Consider the following 16,265-nt stretch of genomic DNA (forward strand, 5'->3'; position numbering starts at 1 on the left):
TTCCCATCCCTGGTGTAATAATGAAAAACAAGACGAGGCTCTGCCCGTCTGTGGAGTCAGACCTGCTGCCTGTTATTTATTTATACTCTTTTTATCCCCATTTATTTGATCTTATTCACTTTATTGTTTTTACTTCCAATGTGCTCATGTTCTCTTTTGCCTCGTCTGGTTTAATTTCATTTTGTAAATCACTTTGTTAAGAATTCTGCTATAATAATAAAGTTAATTATCATTAAACTATTATTATTATTATTATTATTATCATGAGTTTCATCAGGTTTACCAATTTTGAAACCAGTGATCTTGTGAAAGTCATGTCGTCACCGGCCAAAAGCAGACAGACATTAGTTGACTGACGTGACTTAGATTAGGACCCATTCACTTCTTCGGTCGGTTTCGGTAAATCACTTCCTATAGAATGTGTTATTTAGAGTTGTACAATGACGCTGATCATAGTTGTAAGAAATGTGTTTTTTTTAATTTTATACTTAAAATTGCAGACTACTTTTATTCCCTTCTCAGGATGAGATTCGGGTGAAGGCAACTGTGATGGAAGTCCAACCAGTGGACCACAGGGAATACAGCAGAAGGCTCCTCAGTAACATCCGCAGATTGGCCAGCTGAACTCATCCCACGTGTCTCCGACCGACCGACCGACCTCTGGTCTGGCGTGTCCGACGTTTTGCACCAGAGAGATAAACGGCGCATCTGACAGCGGCAGCGGAGGAGAGGTTCGGTGATTCATCTGATTACATGGCAGCCACACAAAAGACTTGATATTCAGTTGTTTGCTTCCTACGACAGACCAGTTGTGCAACACTGGAAATGTGTTGGAAATTACTTTTGCCTTTTAATTTACTGACATTTTACCAAAGAAGTTTGACTTTTAGAATTAAGCAGAAGTAGTGTGTCTTCGACCTGCTGATGTTCGTTGTCCTCCGTGCGTCGTACAGATCGGCTCGCTCTCTTTCTTTCTTTCACACATCACTCATGTCTGTCTAAGTCGAGTAAGATGATCATGATCATGTCATTTTTTTTTTAATTGCGATTGTTTCGTGTTTAAAAATTAAGGTGTGGGAAAAGTGTGTTAAAGATGCATGTGTTTGTATTTGTTTTTAACGGTCTTCATCGTCTCTATTGCGTTTTAAACCGAATATGTTTATCTTGTGAAAAAGAGTTTGATTTGCTTTCTAGAAGGTGACCTTTAAAAAATATTTAAATTACTTAAAAACATTGTTTGTCTTCATCACTTGCTTTAAAATGTATCTAGATGTCTTGAAAAGTGAGGCATTGGAAAAAAGAAAGTTTAAAAAGGCTTTAAAAAGTTTCCTGCCACAGGTAGAAATTTTAGATTTAAAATGCGGTTCCATCAAATTGCCAACTGTCCTGGGACACTACACACACCGACAAACGAATCTGGGATAAAACATTGTTATCCCCACTAATAGTGTGGAACCATCATATATTTTGACTGTGAATCATCTTATGTGGACTCAAAAAATGGCCTAAAAAATTCTTAAATTCAATCAGGCTGTTCACTGCTCTCATTCAGGTCTTTTTACATTAAACTCCTTTTTCAAAATGAAGTGGCTGTATCAACTTTTCAAACTGCTTTTTGCTTGCAGTGAGAGAACATTCAGACCCTGGAAAGCAAGGACAGCGCTTTAGTGGCGTGCCTCTCTCTCGACCAAGGTGTGGCTCAAGGGCATGACACTGATTTATGTTGGCAGCGGGCCGCCTGCTCCCCTCACTCCGAGCATCATCAGCACCATCTCCTGCCTGCCGCCTGCCATGCTGTGTGAGGAGGTTTGGGAGATTAAACAAACACACACACTGATCTTTTCATCCCAGTGTCACCTTTGCCTGAGGTTTTTCCATTATCTCCTTCCTTCCTTTTTTTTTTGCAGTGTTCAAAGGTTGTAGCCTCTTTAACACAACTTGATTTAATGCATCAAAATTAGTCAAACATTTATAATTACAGTCAGCCTCTTAAAACCAATATGAAAAGTAGGCCACAGAAGGAATTATGTCTAAAATGAAAGGTTTTTCAATTCATGTCGTTGATAAACAAACCGAAATGGGCCTACATGAGGTGGAGTGACACTTACGTGTGAAGTCTGCGTTACGCCAGGTCAAAAAAACAAATCAGGACATTCATAATTTGGTAGCGGAAGCAGACGAAGTGAGTGCAACTGTTCAGCAAATCTACACCAAAGTCCATGAGATCAGAAAGTAATTTCCAAGTTAAAGCCTTGCTGGTGATTGAGACTTAAGATGGAGACACGTCAGTCTGCAGCCAGCCCCAAGGCGGCACGGGACAGTCGAGGACATTCTGAAGAGATTAAGGGAAATACATTTCTTTCTTCTTCTTCTTTTTTTTTTATATTACCCTTCGAGAACTTTTATCTGAATGTGCTAAGCAGTAGTGAACCGAATTGCCGGTAAGGTTGTCATATCTCCCTTCTGTGAATGTGGGAACCCTCAGTCGCCTGAATATACAGTTTGTCTCCATCTGCAGAAAGTGTGTGATGCAACAAGGACAGCAAATGGAAATGAGCTGAGGTTATCGCAGAGGTCGCAGTCCTGATCACATTCTATGTGTCAGCAGTCTTATCGTAAAAACGAACTGTAGTTCAGTCAAGCTCTAGGTGTGCGTGCATGTGTGAGAGAGACTTTCCAAGAGGCCAATGATACTGAGATGCCGTACATGCAATGCCTCCATTCTGTAGTGTCACACCAAAACCTTGAACCATCAGTTTTCAACCATGTAGACTGGATACACAGGCCTCCGACACCCGTATTTCAGGGATATGACTTGCGAGCTATGGCCGCGGGGGCCACAACACGATAACAGAGATCACAAAGTGATGGGTTCAAATGCGTTGGAAAAGCGAAAGGAGAGAGCTACCCTACGTTGACGTCATTAAGACGTAGCAATTGTTAGTTTTTGAAACCAATACATCCATAATTTTTTATACTATGGAATTTTGATCATTTTTGATGAGTTTTCCACCCCAGACGTGCCTCTCAATTATTTTTTTCACTGAGGCACGGTGTACATGTGGCGTTCCATAACCGCTGCTTAAAATATAAAAAAAATTCTCAGTAGCACTTTATTTCAACCGGTTATTAATTCAGAGTGCACAAGTCAACTGTTTGTCTAACCCATATCCGAACCCTCACCCTAACCCCAAAGCTTGAAAAGAGATTCAATCAGCAGCAAACGCCTCCGCATCATGACATCTCATCTGGTCGAGCTTCTGAGCCGCTGGCTTCTATAACCCAATGCATTCAGCATTTCTTTCATTGGCCGCTCTGGGAGAAAAATTAAAAAAGGATTTGTCCCTGGTGTTTATTTTAAATATTAATTTGTGTGCACAGAAAAAGCTTCGGCTATGAAAAAAAATATTCAAGCGCATCTCAGTGTGTGTACCTCTGACATCATAACTTGGTTTTCGGCCATATGAGTGCAACTCACCTATGGTCTCTTCTGATCTCACCTTTTCTTTTAAATCTGTCCATGGCTGTAATCTCTGCTGGAAAAAAAAAACCCGTCACTACTCTTCTGTCCTACTGTTACTGCAGACTTGTCTGAATTATCTGTAACCTCTTCATCCGTGGATTCAACTCCCCTGCCGGCTTTGACATTCAAAATACTGTACACCGCTCATGCATAGGATGATAATGGCTCTGTGCGTTCCCTAGAAAAGTCTGCATATTTGCATGATGGAATTAAAATTATTAAAGGGACAGCTTGGGAATTTCTCATTTGGGGTCCATATTATCTAAATATGTATGAGCAATACGGCATCAGCTGAAAGTAATCTCATCCATGGATGCTATACTGTAGATGCTATGGTGTTTCCTATTAAGCCATATATGCTCATTATGCTTGCAAAATATCTAATATGGTGCCGTTTGATTCCCATGGCAATTAATTTCTTTTGCATTGCTGCTCGGTCAACTTTCTGGGTAATAAAAGGTTAAAATATATATACGCTGGAAATAGATTGTGATCTGCGTTTCTGCGTTTCTCCCTTTCTGAGAGGGACCTGGATATTGAGTGGCAATAAGTGGCCGTGTCATGATTTCCCTCGCAACTTTTCACAATGTATCTCGTATGAATCTATTCGTGAATTCGAAGCAATCATCATTGGAAAAAGATGAGCATCTACAGCTGAAGTGTACTGAGGGTCCATGGCTGCGAGGGAAGTATAATTTAATACAGTATTAGAAAAAGGTCTTATCTGATTGGATGAAAAAACAAGTCAAGATTCCCCATGCAATGTCCTCTCCTCTGTAGGTTCATTGCTACAAATTACTTTTTTTTTTCTACATTGTAATGTCATGTACACCATTATCAAATATTGATTTGACTTATTTTACAAAGACAGAACATATATATATATACACATGTACATATACAGTATATATACACACTCTAAAGCACATTTACAAAGCACAGAGGGGGAAAAAAAGTTGAGTCCAAGTCACTGATCCTGATCCTTTGTCTGAACCAAAAGTTGAAATATGTCACACTTGTGCATAACTTTAAAAAAGGAAAAGAAAAATCTTCCACAACGTGCATCCACTGGCTGGAGGAAAGACAGTGTGTTTTCCCCGTGTGCTCGTCAGTTGGCCAACTTCGTCTCTGCTTGTCTCTCCCAACATTCCAATGGGCAGTGTTACTGCTCGTTTCCGCTCAAGATTTCCACAGCGTTGCCAAGGTCACTTCGCCCTCGCGAGCGTATTTTGAGGCTCAGATTTGTGAGGGTGTGTATGAGTTACGTGGAATAGAAGAGCTTCAGATGCTGCAGCCAAGGCATCGCGAAGAATTCTCTGGTCCTTTCCTGACTCATGCTCCCCGCAGGAGTGCAGATTTCTCTCAAACCCAACCCTTCCACTCTTTACATGAATTACACAATTCCCCTTCAACACCCCACTCTCTCCATGAATCCCCACCCCCCCCCCGTTCGTCTTTCCCTCTGCCTTCCTGTCCACCTGCTGTATGTATCTGTTTGTCTTCCATACCCTTGCCCCAGCATCATCATCATCATTTCTCTCTGAGCTCCTCATCGATTTATTTTTCTCCTACAAGCTCTCATCGTCTTTTGACTCTTCTATCCACCACCAGTACAACAAACCTTCCCCTTTGCCTTCTCTCTCTGTCTCTCTCTCTCTCTCTCCCTCTCCCTCTCTCTCTCTCTCTCTCTCTCTCTCTCTCTCTCTCTCTCTCCCTCTCCCTCTCTCCATCACAAACAGATTTGGCCTGAGGGCATTCATGTACATTTTTTTCTTCTGCTCCACTTGGACAGCCAGAGGCCATGCCTAAAACAAGGCCGGCTTGCACAGTGCCCACTGTGTGCCTGCACTTATGCATGATAACTCTCCAGAGATGGGCCATCTTTTGAAATGGCCAGCGCTACAAAGCTGCGCCCGACGCGAATCGAGGCACGTGATGGAGCGTTTATTAAGCGGCGAAATGATTTAATGCGGTAATGACATATGATGTTTTTGGCGCACATTAGCGGTCGTTCCCAGTACAGTTGGTAACTGGCAGATCAAACTTGGCATTGGCATGTTTATTGGGCATGCATACCTAATGAGTAGATGGCAAAATTAAAACTACACTCCCAGGGAGGCCATGAGTGGTGTCAGAGGGAGATGGAGCATCGCATGAAATGTTACAGTGGCAAAGAATTCACTCGAAATGAAAGCTTTTGGTGATTCTAGATTCATCGAGCATTCTTACGCATTTCCAAGAGGTCGAATGGTTTACCACACATCTTCACCACCGAAGACATACTTTACTCAAGATCCAGACCAAACAGGAAACACTATCAAAAACAAAAGAAACAGAGGAATCAAAAACGTTGGGTAAAAAAAAAGCATAAATAAGTGAAAATGAAGAGATGTTGGCATATACAGTATAGGCAGGGAAATGAATACACAAACATTGTGGAGAGTAGGTGACAAATTCAAAAAGTCACAGATTATTAAAAATGTATGCAGCGTATTCATTAGCATGTATTCAATAGTGTTCTTCCCTGCAGTCTTCAGGAAGTTGTAGATTTATTGTAAGTAGCATCAAAGCTGGTTTAATGGATGTTTGCCCATTTAAAAAAAAAATATATATATATATATATATATATATATATATATATATATATATATATATGTATGTATATATATATATATATTAATTAACTTTGCCTGCAGTTTGTGATCCATCTGTTTGCTCATATACATCACTAGGTGATACCACAGACTGCATGTTGGGCCTCAGTATACATGATGGTGTGTGGTTGGTGGAAGGCATAAGCACAATACCTGTAATGCATGTTGTGATTGCTCCTGCCACATCCACCCGGCCTCACGTAAAAGGGCTCACAGCTAATCCACAAAAAAAGAAGATATAAGCAGGTGGGAAAACAACCTGTGTGCAGCCACACTAAGCGTTACTTTTCTGGCACGAAGCATAGGCCCCACACACACACACACACACACACACACACACACACACACTGTCTTTCTTTTGATGGATGTTTCCCTCCATGATTGAAGAAAACATTCGGAGAATGGCAGGTCTACAAAGACGCTCCCAACATTTTTGGATCCAGGGGAAGTTACTTTGTAACATACTGCAGCGAACACACGGTGAATTGATGTGCAGCAGTAGGCTGCTTTAGTGTTTTGAAATTGCATAGAAGTGGACAAAAGACATTTTACAAGGCAAATTAGCACCATACAGTACTTCCCAACTGATTTAAAAGAAGTGGCTTAGGGCTGTAGTTTATAAGTATTGAAAAAAGTACTTAAGAAATAGAAATGATCAGAGTATTTTTATATCAAATATTGAGTAGCAGAAACAGTGTCTCTGATACTGGAGATGATCCAGATAATACAGAACCTATCACCACTTATATAAAGTGTAGGAAAGAATGGAAATCCATCCACGATCGCTGTAATAAGGTAGAGACAAAAATCTCAAAACCTTTGGAAAATAAATCCAAACTATGCGGCAAGAGCAAATGTTCAAGATTCATGTGTTGTTGTTGTTCTTTGAGAACTTTGTTTGTCTGTTTATTTTGGAGTAATTTGGGTGAACTGAGTGTCGTTCCTCACCTGTCCATTAGTCTCTGCACACATGATGCCGTTTCCCCCGTCGGCTCCTGTGACCTGCTGGCTGTCTCACCAGCTGCACCTCGTGTCTGTTGGCCATATATAGATACACGTAAATATGTCTGACATTTTTTCTTGCTGGCAATTCACAGACTGTCCAGACTTCTTTGTCTTCTTTTTCCTTATTTGCGTGGCCCCGTTCCAGTCCGCTCGGCTGGATTCTGCTGAAATCCTCAAATTTGATTGGAAACCTTCAAGGCGAATGGACGCGGGACAGCTGTGCAAGATGTTGATGTGATGGGATAAGTCGAAATGGAATTTATTCTTTCGGCGTGTTCATTAATTCCCCTGGCTCTACCCATCCGTCCGGTGGCTTAACGCTTCGCAGTTAGTCCGTGCGACGCCGTCCCCAAGTGCGCCCGCAGTGTCTCCCGGGTGAGCCAGTGGATAACTGTCTGACGCCCCTTATCTTCGTAACCTCTAATCTGATCACACAGAGATATGGGTGCGATAGCTCCTGCGTGTTTGTTTTGCTTATCTGCAGGATTAGACACGCCTACTGGAATGGCCCGACTTCTTCTACTTCTCCATTAGCCGGAGAGAGGAAGAGAGGTGAGGGCTTTTCACAATGAAGCCGGCACAGAGGGGGATGCTTTTAGCTCATTATGCATTCTGAAGTGAAGTTGGACTTTTGCTGATGATATGGGAAAATCTTTCCTTCTCTGCTTTCTTGCTATTTTTTTTTACATTACCAATTGATCAAATGACCATGGATTATGTAAAAATAATAACAATCTTGCAGTGCTTATCACCTGTCGGGTCTGTCCCCTGCAGCCGTACACAGCGTCCCGCTGTCTTTCAGCTTGTTTCACTCTCATGGCCTCCCGATTGGTCGTGTTCGGCCTGACTCTCATCATTGTCCTCAGCATCGTTTCCAGATGTGGCAGGCAGATGTTTTCTGAAGAAGAAAAATCCCATCACCATGGGTGTCGGAGCATTTAGAGAATCAGATGTTTCCTCTCCCAGAGTCCGACACAATCGGTAAAAGTATTGGGAAGTCAGGTGGCCTAAAAAACCTGTGCTGGTATTGTTTGTAATATCGCACAACATTGAGCAGTACCTTTGCCTTCTCATAAAGGGTGCTCACGGAGGACAGATGGTCATTTCATGAAACGCATATGTGGATAATTCTCATCGCGTCAGCGTGTGTTTTGGTAACAATCTGTTTAGGAAACGGGATTGCGTTGCCATGGAATCACAGTCGTCAGATGTGGTGATGTTTCTCTCTCTGCTGCTCGCGCCGGTTCCTCTCCATGACTCCAGCTGAGAGCTAAGTGGAGACACGGATAATTATCCAGTTTAAACCACAAACGTAATTACACCCCTATGGGAAGTTACACAGTCAGCATGCAGCACGTACTGAACGTGAGGGAGCACGGGAGGTCGGGAGGCTCGTAATTGGAGTGGATTTCTTTAACAGGTGCATCAGTTTTATTGGGAGGGTTAAATGGGAGGGGTGGAATTTTACGGTTCAAGCAGGATGAATAGAAAAAAAAGAAAGAAGAGGAATTAGAAAAAGCCAGACATACTTGATCGCGTCTGTTGAGCTTTCAGTACCGGGTATCTGACGGCGGGTAAAACAATCCTGTTTGAAGCCCATGAATCCGTCTCCCGGAAGGGACGTGGCTAATCACAGATGCGCCACGTGTCTGACGCTCAGTTATTTAACCAGATTATCTGTGCAGGAGGCAGCGAGCAGCGACGCTGCAAACCACGTTCCTCGACACACACACACACGCGACCTCGGGAGGCGGTGATCACTGGAAATCTCCCTCGTACTAAATTAGATTTTAAAGAAAAAACGGAGAACGCTTATATTAAGTGGGGGATTGGAGAGTTGAGGCTGTCGGAGTAGACTTAATGTGTAAAAGATGATATTTTCTTCCTCGTGCTTTTTTTTTCATATCAACTTGCTCAAAGGCATTATCCGCCGTGACTTGTACCCACAGGCGAGCACATACATATAAAAAAAGCCATCCGCTAATCAATCATGCCCCCGCAGTGCTACGATTCATTCGGCTCATTTCTCTTCTTTCTCTTTTTTATGGTCACGGCCCCGAGTCTCGTTTTCACACGCAAGCACGCAGGAGAGAGACGAAAAGTACAGAAATGGAAAGTGGAATAACAACTTGTTGTTGTCCCAATCAAACATCCTATCACCATTTCACAAAAAACAATGGCGCCGCTCGTGACAACCGACATAACCGACGTGTTATTAGCCTGTTATTAATCCTCGACCCAGCACAATAAAGAGAAAAAACTGACAGGCTTGTTTTATGTGACATGTCTGCTTGATTCACCGACGTCAGCTATCACGCTCTACCATGGTGGTTGCTTTTTTTCTTTTCTTTTTTTTTTTTTATCCTTTTCATCAAACTTTGCTGTGCAAACTTAGATTTTTTTTTTCTCCCCCTGGCTGATTAGATGGCAGTGAGCAGTAAAGCCTAACTCTAAACTTCAAAATGCCCATTTGGATGCTTATCAGTGACAGATTCTGCATTTCCACTTTGTGATTTTCCTGTGTGGCACACCCCAGTTAATACACACACACACACACACACACACTTCTTCACCCGACTTCATTTTTAAAAAATATACTTTTCATGTCCCTTATTAAAACAGAGATAGGTACTTCAAGAAGAGAGGGGATAACATGTCCTGCCGGTCGCGAGTTCATCCAGGGACCTGCTACTAGTGATGGTACTAGCTGTCAATCACGCTGTATCCACGCTCCGATGTATACGGTGCTTTATCGTCTATTTTGCTCTAAATGAGACGGCAATTTACTTAATCAACATTATTATGTTTTGGAGAAGACTTGGCTCTAGAGATTGAACCATGAACTCCCCAGGAAGATATTTATTGACGTTATGAATCAAGTGAGTGAGAGTCATTTTTTCGTAGACTTCTATAGAAACGGGATTCTTTTTGCAACCGGCTGAGTCGCCCTCTGCTGGTGATTCCAGAGAATACAGGCTTCAGGTACTTCCTCATTGGCCTCATTTTCCAGGCCCAGTGCCATTTTTACATCCAGTCCATGGTGACACCACGTTCCCATTGGGATGACAATTCGAAGCAGCAACAGGCAACACTGGGGTTGTTCTCTTTTAGCATATTTCAGTAAAGTATGATTATGTTTCTACCTTTCACAGGCTAAAATAAGTTTCTAATGAATTTGAGGGATTTGGCTTTAAAACAACTGTCTAGTATTCCGTAGGCCCTAATCCTGAACTCCATGTAAACGTCTGTAGCGTATTAACGAGATTACGCTCATATACTCTTCCTTCAATGCATGCTCAGTGACAGCATGTGGATTAAATGTCTCAGCGCAATGAAACAATTTGTACTGACTGGACTGAGTGCTTTTTACAAGATTATTTTTTCCCTGTAGAGACAAGAAATTATGGCGAGGACAGGGGCTGTGACAAAGGTCGTCCTGCCTGGAATCAGACTGTGGACCAGGCGCCATGAGCATCGTTCAGCTCAACCGCCACTTTGCCTCCATTAGGCTGTCTTGATGTTTTGTAAAACTGCACCATACAGTATTTTTTCTTTGCTGTTTATCACTCCTTAATAATATCCTATCAGTAGGAGAGAGAAAAATACCAGCAGCAAACTATGCCAGACTCCATCGTCTTCTTGTATCCACATGCAGCTGCGCACGAAACCCTCAGAAATGCAACATCTGCCGTGCACTCAATCAGTCGGACCTCGATCCGTTGATCTGCGCCGTTATTTGTGTAGCCACAAGCTGTGGAGCTGTGATATCCCCTCGGAGGAAAACAGATTTTCGCGAGTCACGAGATTCTCCACGCAGCATTGTCAGTGGCGCCATGCGGCAGGTATGGAACCCACGTTGTACTCCCATGGTCCATTCATCCACCGATTCATTATGTACATCCATGTCTTATCTCTCAACAGGTGGTCGGGATAAACATCTGGTGCTCTGGCTCTCTCCCCCCCCCCCCCCCTCCACCGGCCCCGACGTGAGTGTCCATTACTAAAATGCTAATCGATAATTCAATGCTTTATATGTTGCATTTAGGCAGAAAGTACCCATATTCATAGAGGCATTTTTTAGTTGTTGTTCCATAAAATGAGGCATCAAAATTCATGCTAAAAGGGCCAGATTATGGTCTGCTTCTGTAGCCGTATATATCCTTTAACAGCACCAGCCCTCTTCATCTCCTGTATTTCTTCAGATGTGGCCCCTCTTTGTAATAACGGAAGAGGGATCCTCTCCGGCCGTTTTTTCTCCTCAGCCTAATTAGAGACGCTCTCTCCTCACTTCTTTGCCTTCCCATTTATCCTGCACCTTAAGATAATGAGTTGGGCTTAATCAGGCATTCCAATTCACTTAGAAATTAATGAAATGTTGAAATCATTCACAAGGAGTTTTCATTAAAAAAAAAAAGATTTCTTGCTCCGTCTGTCTTTTTTCTCCGCTTCTTTTCTTTTCTCCGATGAAGCTGATCTCTTTTGTGTCTGTTTAAAAGTCACAGTCGATTCTTTTAGCACAAGAAGAGCCTGGACATAATTATTACTATTATTATTATTATATATTATTATAGCTTTTACTGTGAAAAAGCAAACTGAAAGATGTATGTCGTGGCAAAGAGTTGTTTCTCAGAGGAATAACACTTTTCATTACAATGGTCCTGTAGTGATGTGTTCAGGGGAACGGTGACTTATCTTTATGTTGACGTAAGACTGCAGTCGGACTTTGTTCCGATCACATTGCTGTCCTATCCTCCCATCCCCGACAATTTCTGAGCACGTGAGCAGCGGCAGAAGGAAATGCTGCACGTTGTGTGTTGCGTTCAAGAGCAGGCTCGCGCAGAGTGTAAGGTAATGATTGCTCGGCGTGGCTGCAGAATTATAGTCTAATTTATGATTCTGGTTCGCGTCCAAACGCACTGACTCAGAAGGCGACATGCTGTGAGTAGGCTGGTGACACACATCAGTGACACACCTCCGTCTGCTAAGTGTGTGAGACTCAGGGAGGTAAGAAAGAAAGAAACGCGCAGACTGTTTTATACTCTGCAGAGGTTTTGCATTACTGCTCTGAAACTGGTCCATAATTCCCTAATTCTGCATATACACACGAGACATCTGTCATCAAACTTCTTGTGAATATTAATTGGGGGGGGGGGTATCTCTATACCGATCGGTCAAATGTCAAGTTTCAACAAAAACATTGGTTCAAAAAACACATATCCCAAGATATTGCTTGAATTAATAGGGCTGGAGAGACTATCTAGAGCTTATATGGATAAAAAAAAGTCTTCCACATTATATGTCAGGAAGAAATCACATCATGCATTCGTTCAAATATGCATTTTTTCTTTTAGGTATCTCTGCATCCCATGTGTTTCCGTAGAAACCGGACCCTAATGCAGACACCAGGCCATGTGATCGGGCCTATGGTCTTGTCCTTTGCGAATACAGATGTGACGTGGTTGGAGGTGAAGGCCACTGTGTTCACGTGACCTGACGGCCATTCCGTCGCGAAGTCGATTGCTGAGGGCCGATGAAATTTGAGAAATTCTCATTTTTTACACTGCAGTTATTGTATATTGTCTCTGACTTGCCCTTTTAACTCCTCCATTATTTTCCAAGTGGAACCGCGGTCCCTGGAGACGGGGCGAGCGTCCAGTGACTGGCCCGGTGACCTGTCCTCCTCGAGCACCAGCGGCAGACGATCGGCTGACCGGCGGCAGGTTTGTTCTCACCTCGTCCAGTTCGCCCGGGCTCCGAGTCTCCTCCCTGTTGCCGACGTCCACGTCACATCATCTTCTTCCTCATCTCGTGCGCTTTCAACGCATTCACGGCACATAACTCACACGTACTGTACATGCATTTCGTTGCTGGTGCTCTCACAGCCGACTGTTCACTCTGCGATAATTTGACTTTATATAGAAGACATTTCCTTCCGTGACACTCATGTGTGGACTCGCGGCTTGATTGCAACCCTTTATTATCCAGAAGAGGAAATTCACATGCGTAATAATGCACAAGGACAAAAGAGAACGGCTGAGACAGTCGATAATCAGTACTCATCAGGGAGGCTGCGCATAATCTCCCCAATCACCATAACCACATACTGTACATCCCTTGCACACAAGGTAGAGCAGTCGCTTTGAATTAAATGTCCAACATTAAAAGACAAAAGGACTGAGACAACACGTTAAAGAAACACACGGTGATTTAAAGACACACAAATATGATTTAAAAGAGGCAAATAAAATAAGATGATCAAAATAAGCGACACCGGAATTTAACTGATTTAACAGGGGAGTTTAACATTTTTTAGATTGCAGTCACAGTGCAGTGAGGAAAACTGTCCTTTTACTTTTCATGAAATTGAATAAAATGTAGTGGCAAATTAAAAAGGTTTGAGCTTTTGAATAAACGAGCGGGGATTCGGAGAAGCCCAGGTATGTGGGGTTGGGGATTCTGCCCCGCCATGTTCGACTGAGGAGTCTGTGTTCATGATGCGTCCGCAGATGCCCCCCAAAAAATGATTTAAAATCAGTCCCTTTGACTTTTAGAGAATTGGTTTCGGTCGCTGTCCGAATCTGCTGCAGTTGTCTCCTTGACTTCTGTCTGTTTTAACAGTCGAGTCCATGAACGACAAGAGTGAGGACGAATATGTCAAATTCCCGCCGAGACAAACGTTGTTTAAATCTTAACGTGATCTTTAGGTATGAAAAGACCTTATTCCTCACGTGCAGTTAAACAGAGCCACAGTGTAGGGGATTTTCGCCTGACACTTACGTTGTGTCGCTGCCATGATATTTTAGTATTCTCACAGAAATATTATACACACGCCTGGGTTTCCATTTGCATTATACATCCTGGATTTTTGTGTGACTAAGTGATAATTTAGGGTGAAAGTGGTTCGGATGACTCCTTAGGTTGACACACCTCATAGCCAAAAGATTAATACTCATGAGATTCTTTGTAAGTGTGCGTGTGCGTGCGTGTGCGTGCGTGTGTGTGTGTGTCCACATTCAGAAGACAGAAGGGTTATGCAGGCAGAACTAGGACACACATGCAATGTAGGTTAGCGTTCATGAAGGAGCAGGATTATCTGTCTGGCACAACTCACCAGAGACAATGTGCGTCTTCATATATGTGTGTGTTTTGTGTAACCTGAAAAGAAATTCAGGCCCTGCAAGTCATTCCTACGAGAGGACGTGAGCAAAAGTTCCCCGGCCTGCGCCGCAAGTTAGTTGTCATCAGTCCATGGCTGCCCGTGCGGTCCTGGGCCACTGGGCAGCCAGACATAATGAGGACTGAAGATGGAGCCAGATGGACCCCTCCTCTTCACGCAGCCCGCTTCATCTGGACTTTATAACGCGCAGCGTTTCGCTGCGTGAAAAGAAAAACTGTCAGCTGTCTCTGTTTGACAGAAACAGAGGAATCTTCCTTTTTGAGCAGAAAATGCTGATCTGGAAACTCCGGAGGAGCAAGAGGATAATACAAAAAAAAACAATTTCATATAGGTCGGGACTCAGATCCGATCAGCATCATTTTTAATGCTGTGGTCGGGCGATTAAAAAGAGCTGTGAAAGTAAATGGCTCAACGGGCTGTGGATTGGAACAGACGTCAGGCCTTTGAGCTGAAAAACATTCGCCTCCGTCTGACGGATGTCGCGCGACCGATCACGACTTCGCCCGACGTTTTGACGGCACTGGGTGCCGAGTGAACATCTCCACGCAGGGAGGGTGTTGTGTGTGCGTGTGTGTGTTTTGCGGAGCGTGTGTTTGCAGAACAAATGGCTTAGTGTGGTGTGCAAGCATGGCCAGCTGTATTTGTCTGCTGTAACAAGCCCCAATCTGGTATCACCAGAGCACATTGTCTGAGTCACCCGAGTGTGGTTTTGCATGTGTCCATGGGTGTGTGACTTAAGCCTGGACTCGTCGTGAATTGTGGGAACTGAAAAGACAAATGTGCCGTGTTTTTTTTTTTTGGGGGGGGGGGGGGTTCCTCCCCCTCTTCCTTTAAAAAAATTTGGAACAGTCACGCAGCAGATCACATAGCACAGCGGGCCTGGGGAGAAGCTGAATGTGGTCAGAATAGAATAGATAGAATAGACGACTTCATTCATCCCGCTCGGGGAAATTCACTGGTCACAGCAGCACACACTCACACGGGGCGTCGAAAATACAACTAAAAACACAGGGACAAAACTGTTTTCAGAAACATATGTACATATAAACAGTGCAAAAAGTAGTGTGCGGTGGGTTGAAAATGATAAGTAATATTATCATTGTTATTAATAATGCGTAAATATACATGTATTTCACAGAAATATACGATACATGGAATGGTAGTGAATAAACAGTATTACATTAAAGATGTTTATTATGGACTCTGACAACTGCCGGGATGAAGGACCTGCGGTATTATTGGATGTGGTAATGTGTGTGGCCAAATACTGTATTACATCATGCCGAAGTCTTCAGACGACAAAGAGTGTTGGCGGGGACAACTATTATTAGAGGAGGAAGAAAAAGTGCTCCGCAGATGATCCCAGGCAGAGAAAAGGGAGAAAAAAATATTTCAAAATATTTCAATATAATGTTTAAAAATTCTTCCTCACAGGATCTGGCTGAACATTAAACCTTAACAATACAATGGAATTCAACATTTAAAATCAAATAATAAGAATAAAAATAAGGATATGTAATCATATAAACATCTCAGTGACAGCACCATTCTCAACATATGTTCTAATGGACCTGCATAGATCACAGGAGTCTTCAAGCTTTACAAGTTAGACGACAAAAATACATCTGTTTTCATCTTGTGATATGGATTTTTTTGTCCAGAGAAACATACTAAATGATAATTTAAAAAAAAAAAGAAAAAATCCACCTCGTCACTAACCGTGTCTGTCTGGTTTGGTTCGGAAGCGGGTGCAGGGTTCTTCTTAGAGGGTTTAATTTTTTTTATTTTTATATGTTTTGCTTATTTGCCTTTTGCCGAAACGATGAAAATACCAGTGAAACGCATAAAGAAGAGCAAAAACATCCAGCGAGGCTGAACACTCCTACACATGTTTGTATAGTGCTTA

At 42.7% G+C, this 16,265-nt stretch overlaps 1 protein-coding gene across 7 annotated transcripts in view; it reads left to right on the top strand.

Moving 5' to 3' along the window:
• The window catches only part of LOC118300822 (replication protein A 70 kDa DNA-binding subunit), a 44,052-nt gene extending 30,478 nt beyond the window's left edge, over positions 1-13,574 (top strand). For 4 of the 7 annotated variants that reach the window (XM_035625633.2, XM_047329872.1, XM_035625634.2 and 1 more), the window contains 3 exons: positions 523-1,806; positions 10,574-11,024; positions 11,104-13,574. In XM_035625633.2, the coding sequence (XP_035481526.2) occupies positions 523-624 (102 nt within the window). In that variant the 3' untranslated portion in view covers positions 625-1,806; positions 10,574-11,024; positions 11,104-13,574. The remainder of the gene's footprint in view (positions 1-522; positions 1,807-10,573; positions 11,025-11,103) is intronic. The other 3 variants (XM_047329870.1, XM_047329868.1, XM_047329865.1) reach the window with 3 other exon arrangements.
• Positions 13,575-16,265: the final 2,691 nt, after the last annotated feature.

Source organism: Scophthalmus maximus, chromosome 2 (assembly GCF_022379125.1).
Source record: "Scophthalmus maximus strain ysfricsl-2021 chromosome 2, ASM2237912v1, whole genome shotgun sequence".
In the NCBI taxonomy this organism is placed as follows: domain Eukaryota; kingdom Metazoa; phylum Chordata; class Actinopteri; order Pleuronectiformes; family Scophthalmidae; genus Scophthalmus; species Scophthalmus maximus.